We start from the raw sequence: 20,811 nt of genomic DNA, 5'->3' as shown, positions 1-20,811 counted from the left end.
AATGAAGTTACGAAAAATTCTTACCTCTTGCTTTTTGCATTATAAAGGAAAAAAGAAGAATTAAAGAACTTAATTTCACTGAACCCGCGAACATAGTTTTTCTGTTCGCAAATAAAAGGCAGTGCGCAAAGTACCAGTCGGTAGTAACGTGCGTTATGGCGGCAGAGTTTACCGATCTGTCAGCCGACAGTAGCAAAAGAGGCAGTGTTAATCCTCGAGTGTCGCTTTACAAGAAACCAATAAAGAAAGATAATTACAGACTAGAGGTCGACAATTACGATACTCCACAAGAAATTAGACGTCAGCGTTTATTGTTCTACCAAAAAAAGTTTGTTATATATTAACCTTACTATTTGCGTTGTTGCGATTTAAAAACCATGTTGAGATGTCATTTACTTTAATGTAGAAGTCGGGATGCCTTATTTAATGCCGGACGAACAATCCTCGAGGAGGTACTCAATTCAGACGAAGAAAATGAGGAAATGGAAGTTGATAAACAGAGGCGGACGATTAAAAGAAGTCATTACTATGCAAATCAGTTAATGATGTCAGAATGGATGTTCGAAGTACCACAGGATTATTTGGAAAAATGGGTGATGGTTCCCTGTCCTGTGGGTCGAAGATCGTTTGTGATAGCTTGCAAAGTTTGTTTCCTCGATTCTTTTGATTTACAATAATTAACATTGTGTTAATCAATATCTAAAGATGCAACAATTATATTTAGGGTGAAACGAAAGCATATAATAGAAGAGGCATGAGGCTTGGACGGTTTAAATCTGCACTTCCTGGAGGCAATTCCAATGAGCATAAGAGCAGTTGTACTATATTAGATTGTATCTGGATAAAAGAGATGAAAATGTACTTTGTTTTAGATATATTGGCATGGTCTAATCAGCCTCTTCTCAACTGTGATGTAATAGTTTACTTTATCCTTTTATCCATATTGTTGTATTCCTAATATCACAGTCTTGTATCTTATATTTTAGACAGAGTTTAGATTCTTTTGGCTGAAGTCACAACTTAATGAAATTCAAGAACTGAAGGAGCAAAATACACTAAGGAACACCTATCCTATTATTCCATTACCAAACACTTCCTGTGATTCGAATATTTATGAATTTTTGACAAGTTTATCTACATTACCTCCATTGGATGGACTTTTATTTTATCATCGAGAAGGACATTACACTAAGGGACGAACACCACTTGTTACTTGGTTGAAACCATTTATGCTTCCTGAAGTTCTTGGAGTTCTAGTACCTCCGCCATTCGATGAGAAACCTGAAGGATACATTGATTTTAAACATTATGTTTTAAGTAATTCGTCAAAAGGAAAAAGAAAAACATCTGTGGATAGCAATGTAAGATTTATTATATAGTATTGATAATTTTATTGCTCATATATACTGAAAAAATAATTATTGCATGTTACTTTTTTTTTAATTTTAGATGGAAACTGCAGACGTTGAATGAATATCAGTCAGAAAATATTATTGACCAAACAAGAATGTACAGGACATAAATAAGTTAATGGTTTATCATGAATGTGAACTACTTTAAAACAAAACGGATATATAATTTCATGAAATTGACGAATGACGAATGACTGGCAAAAACGATATTGTATTTTATAACGAAGCAAACTAAATAAAACAGCTGAAACAATAATGGTTCTTCGATATTTGATTCAATATACCTCTTTGTCCACGTTCTAACATAACGTAACTGCCATTTATGGGAATGAAAATGCATTGCTTTATCATTCAGCTATACTGTTGGTTGATCTCGAAGGAGTATTAAGATGTAGAGGGTAAAGATGCTCTAATGCTGATTCTTGCAAGAATGATAATACTCTGTTCATTGTCTCGCTGCTCATTATTTTCATCTGGAAACAATTAATAAGCAATCTATGCAGATAATAATCATTGATCATAATCATAATTTTATTGATATATTATTGCATACCCTGTTATCTGTTATGGTTAAGGATTTCATACTAATTTTATGTAATGAACAGAGTCCCAGCTGCAAACCAGCGACGCTTAACATATGCGAATGTAATATCTTGTGAAATTTGTCTACATCTTCTGTGTAAACTATTAAATCAGCTTCAATTTCTAATTCATTAATACGTTTTTCATAAACCCTATAAATACAATTTTGGTACAATAGAATCAGAATTAGTAAAGTTAATACATGATTATGTATACGTACGATTTCCATATTGTTACTAAAGTAGAAAGTAGAAATTTAACATTTATAGTATCGGTGAGTGGCAATCCTGGTATTCTATACTCTAATGAGACCTCGCTTGATTTACTAGTTTCCTCTTCATCACTCGCAGGTGTTAGTATGATTGGCAACAACCATAGTAAATCATCCTGACTGGCATCTAATGCAACTATCATACAGTCAAACATATGACCTATTATTATATGTACAGCTCTTGTACCACTTTGTGTTCCTCGACAGAGTAATAATGGTAATGTAACTGAATTTCTGATATTTGTTTCATCAAATCCAGATATCCAGGACATAAATATTCCTTTATAGATTGATTTTTCTACATCTGGATTTTCTACAGATTTTGCATTTACCTCCACCTGAATAAAATTGTAATATTTTGACAGCGCCAATAACTTATTATTTTGATAATTACCTTTAGTGCAAATGGATTTATAACATTAGGTGAAAAATTTGGTATGATCGTAAATTTTGCCTCGTACGTAACATTTTCTTGTGTTAAGTTATTGGCGATTTCCTCCCTCAGTTTTTTAGCATATAATTTCAGTTTTATTTCATTATCTTTATCAAATCCAAATAGAGGAGATACTCCCCAGATAGTCCATGTTTGTGAAAGCAGCTCTATATAAACAGATCCAAAAAGATTCTGTCGTAATTGTAAATATTCTTGCAAGCATCCTCATATAAAACAAGTTAAATTATCATATAACCTGAGCTTGCTATACTCCAATCAGTATCAGAATCTCCCGAATTTGATTGTAGCACCGAACGTCTGGGACCGACGTTAAACTGTTGCCTCGGAGCCTGTATTCCTGATGTACGTGATGTAAATAATAAGGTTCTTGTTGCAAGAAAACTTTCGTTCTGTGTAGATGATGCCATTCTGATATTTCCACTATCAGTATACAAAATGAGCCTCTGAAAATAAGAATAAAAAAAACGACAAAATTTTACCCTTGAAAGCTTTCAGATTTTATATTCATCATGTATTTCCACAGCATATTAACTGATTTTTATCGAATCCTTATATTTACCTCGTTTATATGAACAGTAGGTAACAATAAAGTTGGCGGTCTTTTAAAACATATCGAACAGCCTTGTCGTACTAATCGCACTATTGAAAAAACGAATTCTTATTGGTCAAAATTATTCCTTATGAAAGAATTGGCTACCGAGCAGTCTGATATTTCAGTAACACATTTCATTCCACAAATTTCTTATTTCAACACATCTTAAATTATTCAAGTTCCTGGTAGGTTTTAACAATAGTTCTGCTACGCAATATCGGTAAAATATCTATTAAATGTACTGGTGGCATCATACGCTTCAGTGCAGGCATTTGACATATTAAACTTACCAAGCTTACACTGTGCGCTCGAATTTAGGATTGCAAAGAAAAAAATACTTAGGCTATATCGGATGAGCTGTCTCGTTCTAACAAGTGTTGCTTTGGGAACCAGCGATAAGTAGCGGAGGACCTCTTCCCGCCAAGCTACACGTTCGTGATCGCAGTCAGCTTGGCTACGACGGGATCCGCATTATCGACGGAGGCGATAATCACAAAACTCTACTTTTGGATTCGCCACTGCGATTCAGCGTCATGCTTTTGGTATCGCCTGAAACCGTAGCCTTGTGGATCTCCCTACTTATCTCTGCAGATACTTGCATTTTGAAGATGAATTTAAGTTTATGCATTGAACTGCGTTGAGGAAAAATGGGCTAAAGCTGTGGAGATGTAAAAGATAACTTTAACTCTATAATAACCGAATCTCTCCATTTCACCGACTGTGGGTAGCTTCATAATTTAAAGGATTCATTACTCTATCACTATATACTTTATGCTCTACGGTTTTATGATCGATGCCACAGTTATCCTGAGTTAAACCGAAAACCAAGTGTCGGCATGTTTATAGCATCTCCCGCGCGAAACCAGTGGAAGCTCTAGTGTTAATAATACTGTAATAAGTAATTGGCTCTAGCAAGGTTGAGCTATTGACTTGTTCTCCCGTAGTTTGGATATGAGCACTTGAAGAACGATGACCACGGTGGAGGTGACGTTCCCGTCTGGAGGACAACAAGGGAAAATTCTGAAGTGGCGGGTTGCGGTGGGTACTATGGTATCCGCGGGCAGAGTCTTGCTGTTGTATTACTGCGTAGCGCCAGGTAGTGATGCTGCTAAAGGCGCGGAAAAAAAGCTCCGAGCAACGCGATTTGGACGTGTCATCAAACTCTTGGCGAACGAGGGCGATATTCTTCAGCCCGGGTATAATTCTTTCTTAACCTAAGACGTTACAAGCCACTGGTGCTCCGCATCTGCAGATACTTAGGTCCTGATGCTAAGGGATTGCTTACTGGGACCAGGCTATAGTTCTCATATTTTGATTTTGGATGTACACAATCAGGATTGCTCTTTATATCTTTGTAGCGTTAGCATCCCTTTGTGTACATCTGAAGTTTCCTTTGTTTCCTGGAGTATCAGCTTCATAAATTAATTTCACAGACAACCTGTGGCTATTTTGGAAGGATGCACACATCCAACAGTGATGAAGGACTTGTGCGCAGAATGTGGTGCAGACTTGAGGGAAGAAAATTTAGAACAGGATGGAGGGAAAGTTGTCAAGGCTAGTGTACCAATGGTACACAGTATTCCTGAATTAAAAGTATGCCCTGAATTAGCTGAGAAAATTGGCAAGGAAGATGAGCAAAGACTCTTGCGTGATCGTAAGCTTGCTTTGCTGGTTGATCTTGATCAAACAATAGTACATACAACCAATGATAATGTACCACCTGATATGAAGGTATATATAAATTTCTAGTGTATTTTTAAATATTAATTTAGAACTTATTTCATAAAAATGATATTATCTATAGGATGTTTATCACTACCAACTGTATGGACCTAACTCCCCATGGTATCATACACGATTAAGACCTGGTACACGTCATTTTTTGTCAGAAATGAGTCACTTGTACGAATTGCATATTTGCACCTTTGGAGCACGAAACTATGCACATACTGTAGCTGCATTACTGGATAAAGATGGTGTTCTGTTCTCGCACAGAATACTTTCCAGGGATGAATGCTTTGATCCTGCATCCAAAACTGCTAATCTCAAGTATGTCTGCCGTATTTTATGCTTAATTGTCTTCCATGCGACATACATCATATTAATCTTATATGTATTCGATAGGGCTTTATTTCCTTGTGGGGATGATATGGTGTGTATTATTGACGACCGAGAAGATGTATGGCAAGGATGCGGAAATTTAGTACAAGTGAAACCATACCACTTTTTCCGACACACTGGTGACATACACGCTCCACCTGGTTTGGGTAAATACGATATGCCTGATTTACCAGAAACTTCTGATACCAGTGAAACGTTCGAAAAGGAATCTCAGAACTCAAATACCGAGAATGGTGTATCCAGTGATGACACAAATGTCAATGCAGAGCTTGACACGAGTTTAAAAGCCACCGAAGAAGTAAAAGAAACAGTTGAGGAAAGAAATGAGACCGATGTACAATCTGAAAAAAATGTAGAACAATCGACGAAAGAAGAGACTGCAGCAACAAAAGAAAGGGAAAAAGCTGAAAAACCAATCGAAGAATTAAAGGAATTTTCTACGGTGAAAGAAACAGCAAACAAAGCAAAAACAAAAGAAAGTCCAAAGAAAGATGCTAATCCTGAGAAGGAAAGCATTACAGAAGATGAAGATCACGATGATTACTTGATGTACCTGGAGGACATATTGCGCAAGATTCATGCTGAATTTTATGCCAATATTGATAGTGAAGTAGGACGTAAACCTCTTAGAGAAATTATACCTCGCGTAAGAGCCAGAGTGCTCAAAAGATTATGCTTAACATTTAGTGGACTTATAGCCACACATCAAAAGCTTCATCAAAGTCGTGCTTACAAAGTAGCAAGATCTCTGGGAGCAGAAGTTACCCAGGTAAATAAAAAGACCATTGTTATGCTCTAGCATCGTAAAACGTAGATAATAATGAATTATTTCTTGATTATTAAATGAATAAGGATCTAACTGAAAGAACAACACATCTGGTGGCAATTAAACCCGGCACAGCAAAGGCGAATGCGGCTAAGAAAAATCCTAACATAAAAATAGTGAATCCTGACTGGTTGTGGACTTGTGCAGAGCGTTGGGAAAGGGTGGACGAGCGTCTATTTCCTCTAACAATGAAGGTAGATACAAGAACAGTTGTATATGAGGTAAAAGCATAAGATATTTTCAAATTTCCAGTTAAGAAAAGGCTAACTGCACTCGCCAAAAGTGTTGTTAAGAATATTTTTTGACTTGAACTAACGTTTCATTCCATTTCTAAGATGGATCTTCGGCGAGAGGATGGTTTTCGAGTCGAGTAGCTGATTGAATATTGCTGAGCCGACAAGAGTTCTTCCTGTTTTAGAGTCGCGTTATTAAATATCAATGGAATATTGAATTTCTTGACATTAATGAAAATGAGTAATGACAGGCACGTGGATCCAGGATACCGCCTCCGCACTGCAGCAGTCCCGACCGCATCGAAGAGGAAGAAAAAGAGACAACCGATAGGTTCGCTGACAGTATCAATCCATTGATGTCTTTTACCCAAGAGGAGATTGATTTTATGGACAAGGAAGTTGAGGAAGATATGAGTGACCAGGAAGCAGATATGCCTATCCTTGGTACCGAAGATTTTAGCAACAAGAGGGAACATAGAAACAGTTCAGATTCTATTGACTCAACAAATGGTATGTTTCATTCGTTTCCTTGAAGAAAGTTTGTTGTTATTTAGTATAATTAAAAAATATATTTTACTTCAGAGGATGATCAAGATGTGCCTCCAAAGAAGAGAAAAAAATTATCGCTGGACAGTTCCAGCGATGAAGACTCATCTTCTGAGAGTAAGGAACCATGTAAGGATGACAACGAAGACGAAGACAATGATGACAAAGACGACGACGACGATGACGACCCAGTTACACGGTTTCGACGTGGAGAAGATCTACCTAGTGATTTGGACCTTGGTGACAATTCTCAAGACTCTGTAGATTTAGATGCATTTGAAAATGAAGATGAGAGGGAGTGGAATGCGATGGGAGCCGCCCTCGAGAGAGAATTTTTGTCTGACTGATTTTTTCAGTGTTGTTTTTTTATCTCGATTTCATTATTTCTCTGATTGAAGTGTCAGTGACTGAATGAAAATGGATATAAACGAGTGTACAAAAGGCTATTACAACCATGGAATTTCAGGAGTCAATGTGAAGTACAATGGATGGTACATTAGATGAAATTATATCATAATAAAATATTTCTGAAATGGAATAGTTCTTTTTTTTATTTAAAACCAAAATTATTACTTTTAAACGCAATGGGATTGTAAAAGGTTGATAAACGAATCACTTCTAATTATATAATTGTAAAATTCTTCTATGGTGTAATCATAAAAATCTTTAGTAAATTAAACTTACTATCTTAAAATGAATAATAAGAGATGTTTTTGATTAATGAAATTTTATTAACTATGGTACAGACTGAATGCATTAATGAACTGCGTGAGTTTGAGGGTCATCAGGATCTTCGTGATATTTAACGTATCCCTCTTTATGACTGAAGTCAAGTTTACCTTCTTGACTACCTCGCGGTGGTCTCTTATCATAATCAAAGGCATTTTCTGATTTTCCATAAATTTCATGAACTCTCTTTATATCATCCCTAATTGATAAATATGTTAAGTTATTATTCATATATTTTTGAGTCTGATTATCGAACAATCTAATAAAATCATTAAATACCTGTATTTGCTAACGACAGATTTCTTTCCAGTTATAGGGTCAGTAATATCACCAAGGGGATATATAACATTAACTACCTATACGTTCACAAACATATCAATAAAATTTATATTATTATATAAAACTTGAACATATATAAATAAAAATGAATACTTCTTAAGTTACATTAAAACATGTCCTACTGATAAATAATAAGTTTAATCATTTTCTTTATACCTTGTGAGTAATAATACGTGTTAGTCTTGATGGCAGGCTCTGCACCAGGACAGTGTCACCCGTTTTACAAAGTTTCTCTGGATCGTGAGCATAAAGATACTCATGCTTATTGAAATACTGAAATGTTAATACACTGGTAGATAACCTTAAAATGCATTAGAATTGAATGAGGGAGTATGTTATGTTATATGGTGGAATGTTTACCATATTCAAATGTGCGTCAAAATCCAATTTTTTCACACGAATCTTCGCAGCATTTTCTTTCATTGATGGTACGCATTGTCCCAATAAAAGGGTCAATGCTTGCTTTCCTTTTCGGGTTGCCATTGTTGTTAAAAACGTATCACGCGGCGAGTACTTACCGACGAGACCGCGCAACTGCGGCTGTCTATGAATACTTTTAAATATCGTCTATACCTAAAGACCTTTATTCTTTTAAGCATTGACAGAGTACTTACGTTATATGTAATGTATTTGGATTTCAATGCAAGAAAACATTAGTTAATTGGTAATTAATATACGCTGTGGCAACTCACAACACGCGTAATATAATATAATAACTGTTCTATGGACTAGCTTATGCTCAACAAATAAATTGTACACTTGGAATTGAAATTACATTTGGAGCATTAGCTTTTCATTGTTGCGCGCAGCCACAATATTTGCAATCTTTTATTTTAGTAAATAATAAATACATTTTTTTTTATCAATTAAAGTTGCTAACGACTAGTGATCTTATTTTGTAGAATTTATTAAGCATGTAAAATAGAAAAAGTATGAGATAAATGGAACATAATTATTGGTCAATTCGATTCATTTCATATAATAAATTCAATGTTTTCCCTTTATTATTTCTTTCCTATGAAGAAATTTCATATAAACTTTTGATATCGTTTCCCCTGATTTTCAAGACATCACAGTTAATAATGTGTAAGGATTCACTTTAGTTTGCTCTAAGTACGTTCGAAATACGTTTTACTGTACTTGACACATTACTACCGAGTTGTTACTGTTTATGTATCCATGGATAACAACCAAATATCTTTTGTATGCAGTATATATCTGTCAATGTATGTATCAAATCAAAATCAATTTTCGAAAATGATCCTTCGACGTAAGGATGTCGAATTAGTTCGAAAAACCTGGAGATTAATGTTTTGAGTTTGCGTGATGTCTACGATTTTTTTGAAAAGTAAGTTTCGTAAACGTTTATTATTACTTTCAACAGGTTATCAAATTGTTAATAAGAGAGTGATATTTTCTTGACGTTATACAGAGTACAAGGTACTACAAAAAATTGGTGAAGGATCCTTCTCAGAAGTAGTGAAATGTCAGGATCGAGAGAGCGGAATACTCTACGCGGCGAAACGACTGAAAAAAATTTACCAGAAGTAATCGCACGAGTCAGGATTATTTTGAAAATAAATTGAATGATTTTCCATTTGCAGCATGAATGAAGTCTTAGAAAGTACGGAGGTAATAGCAATGAGAAAGATCAGTCGGCATCCAAATATCCTATACATGGTTGAATCCCACTGGTATATGAACCAAATTAATTGTATACCATAAATTAAAAAGATTCTCATTTACTATACTATATTTTTTATTAGTGACCCCTTACCAGGGAAAGTCACGCTAATATTCGAATTGATGGACATGAGTCTCTATGATATGATGAAAGCAAGAAAAGGGTAATAAGACAATCGTCTCTTATCATAATTTTAAAAGAATTAATTTCTGTTTTCCAATAGACGTATCATTCTAGAACAAAAAGTCAAGATATATCTGTACCAATTACTTAAGGGACTTGAGCACTTACACAGACATGGAATCTTTCATCGTGATATTAAGCCTGAAAATATTTTACTGAAGGTAATTTCCAACTTTGCCAACTACATATGGACCACCGATATTTATCAAAAAAGATTTATAGGGCGATGTAGTAAAACTCGCAGATCTTGGCTCCATTTGTGGAATTTACAGTAGGCCACCGTATACTGAATACATATCAACCAGATGGTATCGTTCACCAGAATGTCTTTTAACCACTGGTTTCTACGGTCCCAAAATGGATGTCTGGGCAACTGGTTGCGTTTTCTATGAATTACTGACGTTAGTCCTATCCCATTAAAATGTAACATAACAATTATCCATAACAAATTAATTTCACATAATTATTACAAGATATTTACAGTCTAAAGCCACTGTTTCCTGGTGCAAATGAGGTAGATCAAATAACAAAAATTCATGCTATCTTAGGCACACCTCACTCAAGAGTAGTTGCAAAATTTCGCAGGCAGTAATATTACCATTTCCTATTATTCATAGTATTCTTCATCTCTTCGCCATAGCATAACAATGACAATAGTTAACTGTACACAGCAAATCCAGAAACTGCGAATACTTCTTTCCAAGCAAAGCAGGTTCCGGTGTTTGTAATTTATTGCCACAAGCTTCTGAAACAGGCAGAGACATTCTTAAGCTGATGTTAATATATGATCCTGAGAACAGAAGTAACGTGAAGAGACTCCTGGATCATAGATACTTCAGTGACTTGCGGTTTGCTAGAACTGAAAAATAATGGATTATTACTTTTATTATAAATTATTTATTCTCAGAGAAAACGAGTCAACAAGGCAGTTAAATACTGTGACAATATCAAACTCATCTCATGATCCTCATCAATGGCGAAATCCAGTTCTTTTGAGTTACATAACGTCGGAACGTCGTCGCAAAACAAAAGTAAGCTTTACAATTTTCTGTATAATTTGTGTCTTACAAATAATATTCTTGTTACAGCCATTATTCATTCAAAAACCAAAACCTCGTAGCAATATGACCAAAACGCCAAGAGCTGTGGCATCCAGTCCTAATGCTATGCCCAATCTGTTGAATAAATTAAGTTCATCAAAAATGACTTGGTCAGATAAAAGCAATGTGACTATCGCTGATGATTCTAAAAGATTGGAAGAAACATGGGTAGCTGGAAATGTATATTCCTCAAGGAAATTACTTGGTTTGTTAAAAATTGCTGATACGAATGCAAAGGTATTACTATGGTCTTAGAGAACATTATTCACGATAAATCATTACATAAATCGTTTGACAACTACAGAATGATTTATATGAAGTATCCGATGGCTCGAATTTGAAGTTACCAACTGTAAAATATAGTAGTAATACCATTGCTTCTAAAGGAAGTGGTACGAGTACACCGAGATCAAAAAGTTTTTTAGTTAAAAATGATTTCTCTAATTATGGTAGTCAGTATAATTTTGGTGGATTGGATATGATGGATCATGGCTGCGAAGATAGAGTGCACAGTAGTGATCATAGAACTATTAATGAGGAATATCATTCTTATAAGAGGTACGATCACATACGATATGCCAAGACTATTAAAGCTTCTGCATTGTTTTCATTATTTATATTAAAATTTAATTTAGTTTTCTGCCATATATTGTTCCTCATAAATTTGATGGACGTTATTACGGTTTTCCTGTTGGTCCAACTGGATCAGCACCAAATCAAAATTATAATGCGAAGCCATTTACATACAGTGACAGTCATCGAAGAACAAGACTGGCTACTATTATTGAACAACCGTCACCTGATATCAATTCCAGAAAAATATCAGGTCAGATAAAATCACCAAATACAAAAAGTCCAGCCAAAAAGATAGCTAAACACGATATCTCAAGCAGTCCTAACGTACGTACGGTACTGCCAAAGAAACTTAAATCTAGTCCTAGAAAAATATACGACAAGCGTATCAGGCATGATACTAAATAAGAATAAAACATTTCATCAGACTAATAATTGATAGTTACATTTTTTGTTCAAAATTCATCCACGAGTCTTCCTTCTATCAAATTTCAAAGCTTTATTTGCTAGAAATGTACAGAACAGTGTACTTTACATAAAAATATTTGCTTCTCAAAAGAATTACGCGAGAGTAATACATCTAATTCACTTTACATTAAAGTATCGCAATATACGCATAGGATTTCAAGACTATTCACACACTGATCTTAAAATTAATGATCGGATGATCGTATCCGTGACAACAATGAATACGTCGTAATAGGAAGAACAAATGTTACTGTGAGTTGAAGAGTAAATTATTTCTGCAATGACAGATGTTCACATTGTGTAATAATATAGGTATTAAAAACTCTTATAGCGTATGAAATAAATGTATAAATGTTTTCTTATAATTCAATAATCGTCCTTAGACTTTCCATAGGGATTTTAATTACGCCCAATGGGTAGTGTAGTACTTAATTTTTATTATAAAATTATTGCACCTCTTCTTATCGTACTACAAGATGAGGTAGGTGTATGCAGAATTAAATTATACATTGTACTTCTGCAATTTCTATACGTATTTGACTGATGTGGCAAGGTACTTCATCATATCAAATCGATGAGGATAAAAATACTATTCATTTGTCGACATAGTGAGACAATATAGTTTTAGATCCTTTTCCATAACCACTTCAATGAACGAATATATCTTACCTCATCAATATCACACATACATAACACCATTAAAATTTAATTTATCATTTTATGAATTAAACTTTAGTAACATAAAAATAATGCTTTTCGTATTTTCTCATAAGATATAAAATGGCTAATTTTCCTTCGATTTCGTATCACTTTAAAATTCTCTAGAATATGTAGGCGCGTCATAGAAAATTATTCTTATCATGATTTCTCGATTCAGGGGCTATTTTCAAACTAAATTATTCCAATGGGCATCATAAAATAACAATTTTCTGTAATTTTCTATCTGACTAGATAGATAATTGAGAATTAATATTATACCGCGTGCATTCCATTATGAATCTTTTCATTGCAGAATTCTACATTGAGACTACTTTGTGCTATTATAAATTTTGCAAAATGTTCTCAGATTGTTAAAATTCCTCATTCACTATTGCTATCAGAATTGTTTATAAAGTGTATGCAATTACAAACGTTAACGTAATACAAGTCTATGTAAAAGGGATGCGCTGCAATGACAATCCTTGTTATCACCAACGGAAACAATATTTCTCATTTTGTAAAATGAAATATTACATTCTAATAAGTGAAACGCTTCCGATGGAAATCGATAATTTTATCATTTTTAATTGACCATACTATACCAGTTGTTTTTCTGGTGTCGATAGATCATATTCTAGCTGACCATTATTGTACACCAAGTGTTACAATATTAAAGTCTATTCCACTGCGTTACACTTGCGTATAATCACTTGTAAACAGCCAGGATTAGCATCCGTAAATCTGAGAATAATCACAATTTTTTTCATTAAATACATTGGCCGCCGCAATAACGCGTAACACACTTTTTAAAACGTACCGTATATTTTTAGCATGAAGTCTCTTGGAAACCGCAGGCTTAATTTTGCTCTGTCCGTTATTGCTGCGAGCACCACGACCAGTTATTATGTACAAATATTCAGATCGTTTGTTTTTTTTTCGCAATTTGTTTAAATGATAATCCAAAAACACTTCCAAAGCTTGAAGAGCTTCAGGTACAAACAGATTGTGCAAATCCAAGGTATTTTTCTCATTTGACAAATAATCCTGTGCTGCTAAAAATGCACTGGCAGCTGTGGAATTGGCTATCTCCATATTTTTTGAGTGTAACTTCGCCTAAAATAATACGATAATCCCACAGTTGAAAGTTTTGAAAAATAACATTCTTCCAAATACCAATACTTCATTACCATATTCGAATAGTAGGTAGCAACTTCAGGGTTTCCTTTTCTATGAGCATTTGCAGCTTTATTGAAATTTTCATTGCGTAATGAAAACTGTCGTTGTGCTTCTTTCCTGGCATCTTGTGCCAGTTGTAAAGCATTATCATATGTTAGCTGTTCAGTTTTACTTGAGACATATAAATCTGGATTTACAACAATAAATGGTGATGACGATTCGATTGGGTCCTTAAAAAATGAAATAAAATATAAATGTTGTTATTCAATTTACGATTTTTTTTACATAGTTTATATACCTGAGGCCTAACGCATTCTTGTTTGACTTTGTCCATTAAAATCTTTTGTTTTTTCAATGTATCAGGTTTATCTGGTTGTTGTCCTGTACTCATTTGAAGGACTTCCACAGTTTCTTTGAAGTGACCACTGTGAGCGTTCAAAATTTCGTTTAGTGTTTCAGGGTTGTATGTTGGGAACATTTCGTGTAGCATTTGTCGTGTTAAACGCGAAGCTAAATCATTTGATGTCTCACGTTTCATCTGCTCTTTCTGTGGCGTAAGAAAAAATATACTATTATAGTACATATCACTAATGATAAACATTCTTTAAGTGGACTTACCATATCATTATTATAAATGGCCAGAGCCATTTCCATGTCCATCATCTCGTGCAGATTTGGTGCTCTTTGTTCCTCTAATGCTCTGGCCTCTTCTTGTTGTACAGATTTTGCATACTCAGCATCTGTAAGAATACATATAAGACTAATTTTTGTCTACTCGGATAATTTGACTGAGAATACAAAAAAAATTGCATAAGATTATTACCTTTTGCTATCATTTGATCTAGTTGCTCCTGTTGGGCATCAAGTTGTCGTTGCATACTTTCCACCCATAATGCGTACAGACCTTGAGCCATGGACTTTTTAATTTGTATGACAGGGAATAGACCATCCGGTAATTCGAATTCGGGATCACCGAATTCATTAGCTAAAATTTGGATGAAGTCCTGTCCTAGATTTAATTCCATCATTTCACCTTCTTCGCTATCGTCATCTGTACTTTCAGTACTCTCATACTGTTCTGGCAGTGATGTAGCATTTTCTGTAGTCAAGAGGGATGATGACTCCATTGTATAACCATCGTCTTCTAGATTGGAAAAATCAGCAAACTCGATTGCCTCTTTATTTAATGTTTGCTGTTCAATTATTTCATCTGATGTAATATCTGGTTCTCCATTTTTCCATCTCTTTACCCTTAGAATATGAGGATTGTAACTAGCATCACTGATCTTCAATTTCTCCTCTATTTGTTTCTTCAGTACTAAATTTGCTTCGGACACTCTGTTCTTGTCTTTTTTTTTCTTCGGAGTGCCAGTCTGAGATTGAGCATTGGACTCACTATCATTTGACTCTGAACTGGTAGATTGTTGCTTGAGTCTATTGGATTTCTTGTCCAGAGTCATCTCAGTGCATGATAACAATTCAATACCTTGATTATTGGATGATTCCGGTTTTTGATATTTTATTCCATCATCTGGTATTCCTTCCAACAGTACATCGACAGCCCAATTGAAATTATAATTGCATAATTTTCCATATATCTCCATCAAATGATCTTTTGGGATGTTCGGGAACAAATCCATCAATTCTATGATACGATCCTCCGTATCATTTACAATTTCAATGTCAGGACTATCGTCACTACTTAATATATTGACCTCACCCGTCATAGAACTTTTGTCAAGCATCAGTTTTAATGGAGGTTGATCGACTGGCGTAAAAACCAAGCCCTCATTAATACTCCTATTAAAAGCGTCAACTACAGTATACTCACGCTCTGAAGTCCCACCTACATATGACACATTGAAGTCATAAGAGGAAGTATTAGTCGAGACATCTGACGTCATAACGCTCTTACTTTCCTCCTTAGATAATGGTAATAATATCTCATCCACAGGGAATGGTGATTCTTTCCATGTTATCTGCCTTATATTATCGATGACTTCATTATGCTTTTGTCCTACTGTAATAGGATCCGCGTCCTTAGTACTCAAAGCCATATCTTCATTAACTGATTTATCTACAGGGTCAAAGTCAATCGAATCAACTGTGTCTGATTCTTCTCCTTGTTCTATTAAATCTTTAAAGTCTTTGCTGTCCTTTTTCATTTCATTAGCAGAAGTTTCATTGAGGAGCTCTTCGACATTTAGTTTTTCATTGCCGCTATGATGGGTTCCTCTATCGAGAGCTTGCTTCAGTTTATAATATGGGTATTTAAATATACTTGTAAATCCTTGTTGTTTTTTATGCTGATTAGAATTCATACTGTGGGATGACTCTGGTACTTTTGAATCAACGTGATCGATAGTGTCGACAAAATCTTTTACACTCTTACTGAGACTAATTGTTTCGTCACCAAGATTCTCTTTTACTGTCTCATTAACGATCTCTTTGTATTCATCAAGATGATCATTCACATCCACTTCCTGTTGACTGGCTGAAATTTCACTGACTGTAGTATCTGTTTCATGCTCCGCTGTAAGGGTTTCTTCATTAGAATCAAGTGTTATTATGTTTTTGTCATCTTTATCGATAGGATTTGCTTCTTTGGAAGTTTCTAACACTGTTGGAAAGACAATTGAACCATCTGCTGTTTCTTTCCGATTTTGTTTCTCTTCAGAGTTGGAACTATTTTTGTCGTTAGATACTTTACTCTTGATAACTTCGGTATTTTCGTCCGAAGAATTATTTCTGGATACCAAGTTAGAGGAAGTGTCAAGAGACGATGGAGTCATCTCTTCAGTATCACTTTCGATCATATTGTCTAATGATGTTTTATTAACTTCACTTTGTCCAGTGCTATTATTTAAGTCGTTGGTAATTTCTTTGTCATCTTTAATCTCTTCAGTATCTGATTCACTGTGCTCATACATGTTCATTTGCGAAGTTTCGACTGGCACTTGAACGGATTCTACCAGCTTATCATTTTCTTCATTTTTAGGAATAAGACTAAACATTTCCACAAATTTATCAAAAACTGTACTAGGTCTGTTAGATATACTTAGACTGGTACTTGTGTCAGACTCCTGAATGTTTATATTAATTTGAGAATCTGATTTCTTGCGCTCCTGGACTTCATCAGTATTCGTGGATTCAATTTCTTCCTGCTTTCCCGTATTCCGTTCAATGTTATAATTATCAATCATCATTCTGCTTGACTCATCCAACATACTTGCTGTTTTGTGTGCGAACTTTTGTATCCATTCTGCAAATCCACGATCACTAGGTAGCATCCTGAATGCCTCATCAACTTCCATATCATGTTCATGGATTTTATCAACATCATCATTTTGCACTTCTTCTATTTGTTTCTCTGAAATTATATCATCAGCTGCAGCATTAAATAGTTGTTGAATTAATTTTGACGTAGAATTCGAATCAGTATCATGTGATTTTTCAATATTTTTACAATCTATTACTGTACTTTTCTCAATAACATTATTCGATAAATCATTCAAATCACTCTCCGTATTATCGTTCAATGATACCAACATATTTTCATTATCAATATCTTTAATATGACAAGATAAAATATTCTCTTGATCTGCATTAGTCTCATCTACAGGTTTTGACAAAGTTGGTTCGTCAGTTAAATCAATGATTGACAATATACTCTTATCAGGAATTACAACTTTATCAGAAACAGAAGAAGAGGGATATACACTGTGTATTTGTCTGCCATTCAGGAGGAGAGTAAAATCCCAACACTGAGACAAAACATTTTCAGTATTATCTTGCTCCACGCTAATATTATCTTCTTCTGGACTATCGCATTCAGTTATGCATATACTGCCTTTTCGCTCTGACCCAATGGCACCGAGATATTGTTGTTGTTGCATTTCCAACTGCTTGGAACTTTCAGTAGATTCAGGTTCCGATAATTTAGATATTTTGATTCCGTATTCTTCATCATTTTCAACGGTTTTCTCATCACTCATTTCAATCATTTTCTTATCCGATAATTTAGTCATGAACAATCCCATTAACTCGGAATCCTGTTCGTAATCCTGAATTCTTGGTCCAAGTACATTGCCAAAATCTGGGGATTCAAATAAACTTGTATATTTCTCTATAATTGAATCCTTAACCAAACAGATTCGATTATCTGAAATTTTCGAGCTGTCAGAATTGTCTGTTTTTGAGATCTCGTCTTTGCATTCGTTATTAGCCAATTTCAGTTCTGGTAAAATCTTTTCAGAAGTAATCTCTTGTTCTGTTATCTCTGTGTTACCGAATGGAGGAATTGATCTTAATTGTGGAGGGGTATTATTAGGGGAATATTTGAGTGCAAATTGTTGCAATAACTTACGGCCAGTGACATTTCTCTCGTACCTTTCCATCATTGCCTTGATTTTGGCCTTAGGTACGCCATGACGATTCTTCTTAGCCAATTCATTGACGTTCTGAACCCAGGGTGTATTTGGCTCCAAGACTTCAACTATATAGCCATATGCCACAGCCATGGTTACATATGGCTGCATTTCCCATGATTTCGTGTTTGTGTTGTCAATAATTATGGGACTTCTGCCTTCTTCCATAGCAATGCGAACTCTTCTTTTATTAAAACTATGAGCCTCTTGGAGTTTGTTAGAATCAAATTGATAAACACCTTGGCCGATCATTATAAAATAATCATCAGTATTAAAAATGTATGGTGCAGGATCCTCAGCTATTGTTGTGGATACTATACTCCTAGCAAGATACGATTTACCACTTCCGGGTAATCCCCTCATTAGTACTAGAATCTTGCTGCCCTGTTGAATAGCTGACTTAATTCTACGAAGTAAAATTTCGTGTGAATTATGCCGTGGAGTTCTCGGCGGTGATGGTGTGCTAATCATTCGCACTTCTGTGTGAGTGGTACATGGAGGACTTTGAGTAAAGGATGGCAAAAATTGATATGCGCTGATAGATGTTAAAGATGGATTTTGTATGCGATAATCTGAACTCTCAGCCTCGATCACTACGTCTGCATCATCGTCAGAACTGTTCTCTAATCCTGGAAGGCGATATTGTACTTTCAAACCACAGAGAGATTCTGTCTCGGATTTGTAAGTCTTTGTAGTGCTACGAAATCGAGCAACATTTTGAGGAGATGGAAATCTATCTGGTGTTTGTCGGAGTTGTTGCTCTTGAAGTACATTGCTTTGTACCAAGTCATTAGGTGCTGGATTCTGTGGATTTTTATAGAACTTCTCCGAAGTTGATATTGGCTGTTTATAGTTTTGCAAGTTACTATGAGACTTCTGGGAATCCAAGTCCTTGTTATCAAAAGTTTTTCCAGGGATCGGTGGATTTTGTTTGCTCCAATTATTAAAATCGAAATGTGGCATGGAACATTGATCAGATGGAGATACTACAGGTGGTTTTGGAAAACCACGAAATTCTTTTGGTATTGTGCCTTTGTTGTAAAGTTTATTAGGCAAATCTGGGGAAAAACGATTATACTCTGATAATCCAGGAGTATCATTTTTCTGTTTTAAATCATTTCTATTTTCATTTGGATTTACAATAGAAGAACTTTCGTCGGTCTCTGTAGATACGGTCTGAGAAATCGGCCAGTTCTGATTAAATTGATGTATCTTATTTGAAGAAATCTTATTTTCTATAGGATAGTTGAATGTTGTCATATTTTCATGTGTCGAACCAAAATGTTTCTGTGCTAAATCTTTTTTAAGTTGTTCAAATTTTCGAAATTCTTCTTGTTGCCTTTGTAATTCATTGTCGTTTAAATTAAGAAAAGTAACATCGTCATTAACATTACAATCTTGCTGATTTTTATCTAAATTCTGTATTTTTATGCATGAATCTTCAGTGTGCTTTGTTACAAAATTCGAAATATTGACATTCTGATTGCTTAAATGTTGGTTGTTTTGGTTTGCAATTACATCAACATTAGCCGATAATGTAATTAGACCATCAATAGATGGTTGCACTGAAATAGCAAAGAAATGCTATTATAATAATTAATATGATATCCCTATTGCATAAATACACTCAGATCATATGTTGTATCATAATTGTTAAACAAAAAGTTAATACATCATAAATGAGTTTCTACAAAACTTACATTTCCAATTGCAATTCTGCACAACAGATAATATAATGTCTGGATCCAGAACAGAGTGAAACATCTCATTGACTTGACTAAGTACCTTTTGCTGAGATTCTTTGATATTTCTTTTGTTTCCATTCGACTTTTTTGTATGTGAAGCAAACGGCGACCTCTGATTGTTCGACGCCATTGTCACTGTATCCACCTGGCATTGACGAATGGCCTTTATGAAATAAGGCATTAATTCGTTATTAATTAATATCAATAAATAATGTTTATCAATAAAAATGTAGTTTCCAAATAACAATACTGGCTTTCCATTAAGCATGGTGTGCATTTTGTTATAGACACTAGTTACGTACCGCATGCAATACAGTTTTCATAGGCAAATGGAATAGAAATCTGTAGTAATAATCAAAGAATTATAATAGTAGTAACAATAAAGAATTGACCAAAAATAACGGGAATCCTACGGACCAATAAGTCTATCGACAATATGAATCCAAAAGAATATATTAAATCTAATTATTGAAGGTAATACATTTGCAAACTTACAGAAATTTACGTTTGTATATTAACCGAATCAGCAGCTTGCTTGAGACGTTGAAAATGAAGCACAGAATGTCAAAGACGTAAATTATGAGGCGCGAATTTGCGTGAACGCTAAACTGACGTGATCACAAGAGTAATTAATGGACAGTAGTACCATTT

At 34.7% G+C, this 20,811-nt stretch overlaps 6 protein-coding genes across 12 annotated transcripts; 3 read left to right on the top strand and 3 right to left on the bottom strand.

Annotated features, from left to right (window-relative positions):
- Positions 1-15: 15 nt before the first annotated feature.
- Positions 16-1,668, top strand: LOC107267371 (snurportin-1). The gene is made up of 5 exons (XM_015738985.2): positions 16-328; positions 407-644; positions 725-913; positions 987-1,361; positions 1,450-1,668. The coding sequence occupies exons 1-5, from the start codon at positions 156-158 to the stop codon at positions 1,471-1,473; spliced, it is 999 nt and encodes a 332-aa protein (XP_015594471.1). The 5' UTR covers positions 16-155; the 3' UTR covers positions 1,474-1,668.
- Positions 1,130-3,811, bottom strand: LOC107267368 (centromere protein L). 3 transcript variants are annotated; one of them, XR_001537600.2, is made up of 8 exons: positions 3,650-3,811; positions 3,279-3,358; positions 2,955-3,162; positions 2,660-2,865; positions 2,215-2,603; positions 1,966-2,146; positions 1,697-1,885; positions 1,130-1,281 (listed from the first exon to the last, which is right to left on the bottom strand). XR_001537600.2 is itself a non-coding variant. In XM_015738976.2 (7 exons), coding segments are annotated over exons 1-7 (1,191 nt in total). In that variant the 5' UTR covers positions 3,651-3,811; the 3' UTR covers positions 1,604-1,759. The 3 variants fall into 3 exon arrangements, 2 of the variants coding, with proteins under 2 accessions (XP_015594462.2, XP_015594461.1); XM_015738976.2 differs by lacking the exon at positions 1,130-1,281 and having other exon boundaries at positions 1,604-1,885; XM_015738975.2 differs by lacking the exon at positions 1,130-1,281 and having other exon boundaries at positions 1,665-1,885; positions 3,602-3,798.
- Positions 3,812-3,924: 113 nt separating this feature from the next.
- LOC107267365 (RNA polymerase II subunit A C-terminal domain phosphatase) lies at positions 3,925-7,575 on the top strand. 2 transcript variants are annotated; one of them, XM_015738967.2, is made up of 7 exons: positions 3,925-4,507; positions 4,745-5,042; positions 5,116-5,360; positions 5,436-6,201; positions 6,285-6,452; positions 6,743-7,001; positions 7,074-7,575. In XM_015738967.2, the coding sequence occupies exons 1-7, from the start codon at positions 4,281-4,283 to the stop codon at positions 7,382-7,384; spliced, it is 2,274 nt and encodes a 757-aa protein (XP_015594453.1). In that variant the 5' UTR covers positions 3,925-4,280; the 3' UTR covers positions 7,385-7,575. The 2 variants fall into 2 exon arrangements, with proteins under 2 accessions (XP_015594453.1, XP_015594454.1); XM_015738968.2 differs by having other exon boundaries at positions 3,927-4,349.
- A 170-nt stretch (positions 7,576-7,745) lies between these two features.
- On the bottom strand, positions 7,746-8,646 carry LOC107267375. The gene is made up of 4 exons (XM_015738991.2): positions 8,466-8,646; positions 8,262-8,378; positions 8,046-8,122; positions 7,746-7,965 (listed from the first exon to the last, which is right to left on the bottom strand). Exons 1-4 carry the CDS (start codon positions 8,586-8,588, stop codon positions 7,794-7,796), a joined length of 489 nt encoding a protein of 162 aa, XP_015594477.1. The 5' UTR covers positions 8,589-8,646; the 3' UTR covers positions 7,746-7,793.
- Positions 8,647-8,755: 109 nt separating this feature from the next.
- LOC107267377 (probable serine/threonine-protein kinase DDB_G0268078) lies at positions 8,756-12,089 on the top strand. 3 transcript variants are annotated; one of them, XM_015738993.2, is made up of 12 exons: positions 8,756-9,453; positions 9,538-9,652; positions 9,710-9,799; positions 9,872-9,952; positions 10,013-10,133; positions 10,195-10,373; positions 10,456-10,560; positions 10,644-10,820; positions 10,880-11,003; positions 11,061-11,309; positions 11,377-11,630; positions 11,708-12,089. In XM_015738993.2, exons 1-12 carry the CDS (start codon positions 9,432-9,434, stop codon positions 12,051-12,053), a joined length of 1,863 nt encoding a protein of 620 aa, XP_015594479.1. In that variant the 5' UTR covers positions 8,756-9,431; the 3' UTR covers positions 12,054-12,089. The 3 variants fall into 3 exon arrangements, with proteins under 3 accessions (XP_015594479.1, XP_024940490.1, XP_024940489.1); XM_025084722.1 differs by having other exon boundaries at positions 10,880-11,309; positions 11,822-12,089; XM_025084721.1 differs by having other exon boundaries at positions 10,880-11,309.
- A 35-nt stretch (positions 12,090-12,124) lies between these two features.
- LOC107267364 lies at positions 12,125-20,805 on the bottom strand. 2 transcript variants are annotated; one of them, XM_025084697.1, is made up of 9 exons: positions 20,656-20,805; positions 20,116-20,323; positions 18,355-19,980; positions 14,812-18,084; positions 14,607-14,728; positions 14,287-14,535; positions 14,000-14,218; positions 13,630-13,925; positions 12,125-13,553 (listed from the first exon to the last, which is right to left on the bottom strand). In XM_025084697.1, exons 2-9 carry the CDS (start codon positions 20,288-20,290, stop codon positions 13,490-13,492), a joined length of 6,024 nt encoding a protein of 2,007 aa, XP_024940465.1. In that variant the 5' UTR covers positions 20,291-20,323; positions 20,656-20,805; the 3' UTR covers positions 12,125-13,489. The 2 variants fall into 2 exon arrangements, with proteins under 2 accessions (XP_024940465.1, XP_015594451.1); XM_015738965.2 differs by having other exon boundaries at positions 14,812-19,980.
- Between the last annotated feature and the right edge of the window lie 6 nt (positions 20,806-20,811).

The sequence above is a fragment of the Cephus cinctus genome, unplaced genomic scaffold, assembly GCF_000341935.2.
Source record: "Cephus cinctus unplaced genomic scaffold, Ccin1 Ccin1_scaffold0401, whole genome shotgun sequence".
NCBI classification, from domain to species: domain Eukaryota; kingdom Metazoa; phylum Arthropoda; class Insecta; order Hymenoptera; family Cephidae; genus Cephus; species Cephus cinctus.
Note: the sequence above shows the minus strand (reverse complement) of the source record. Positions and strands in the feature narration are given on the sequence as shown.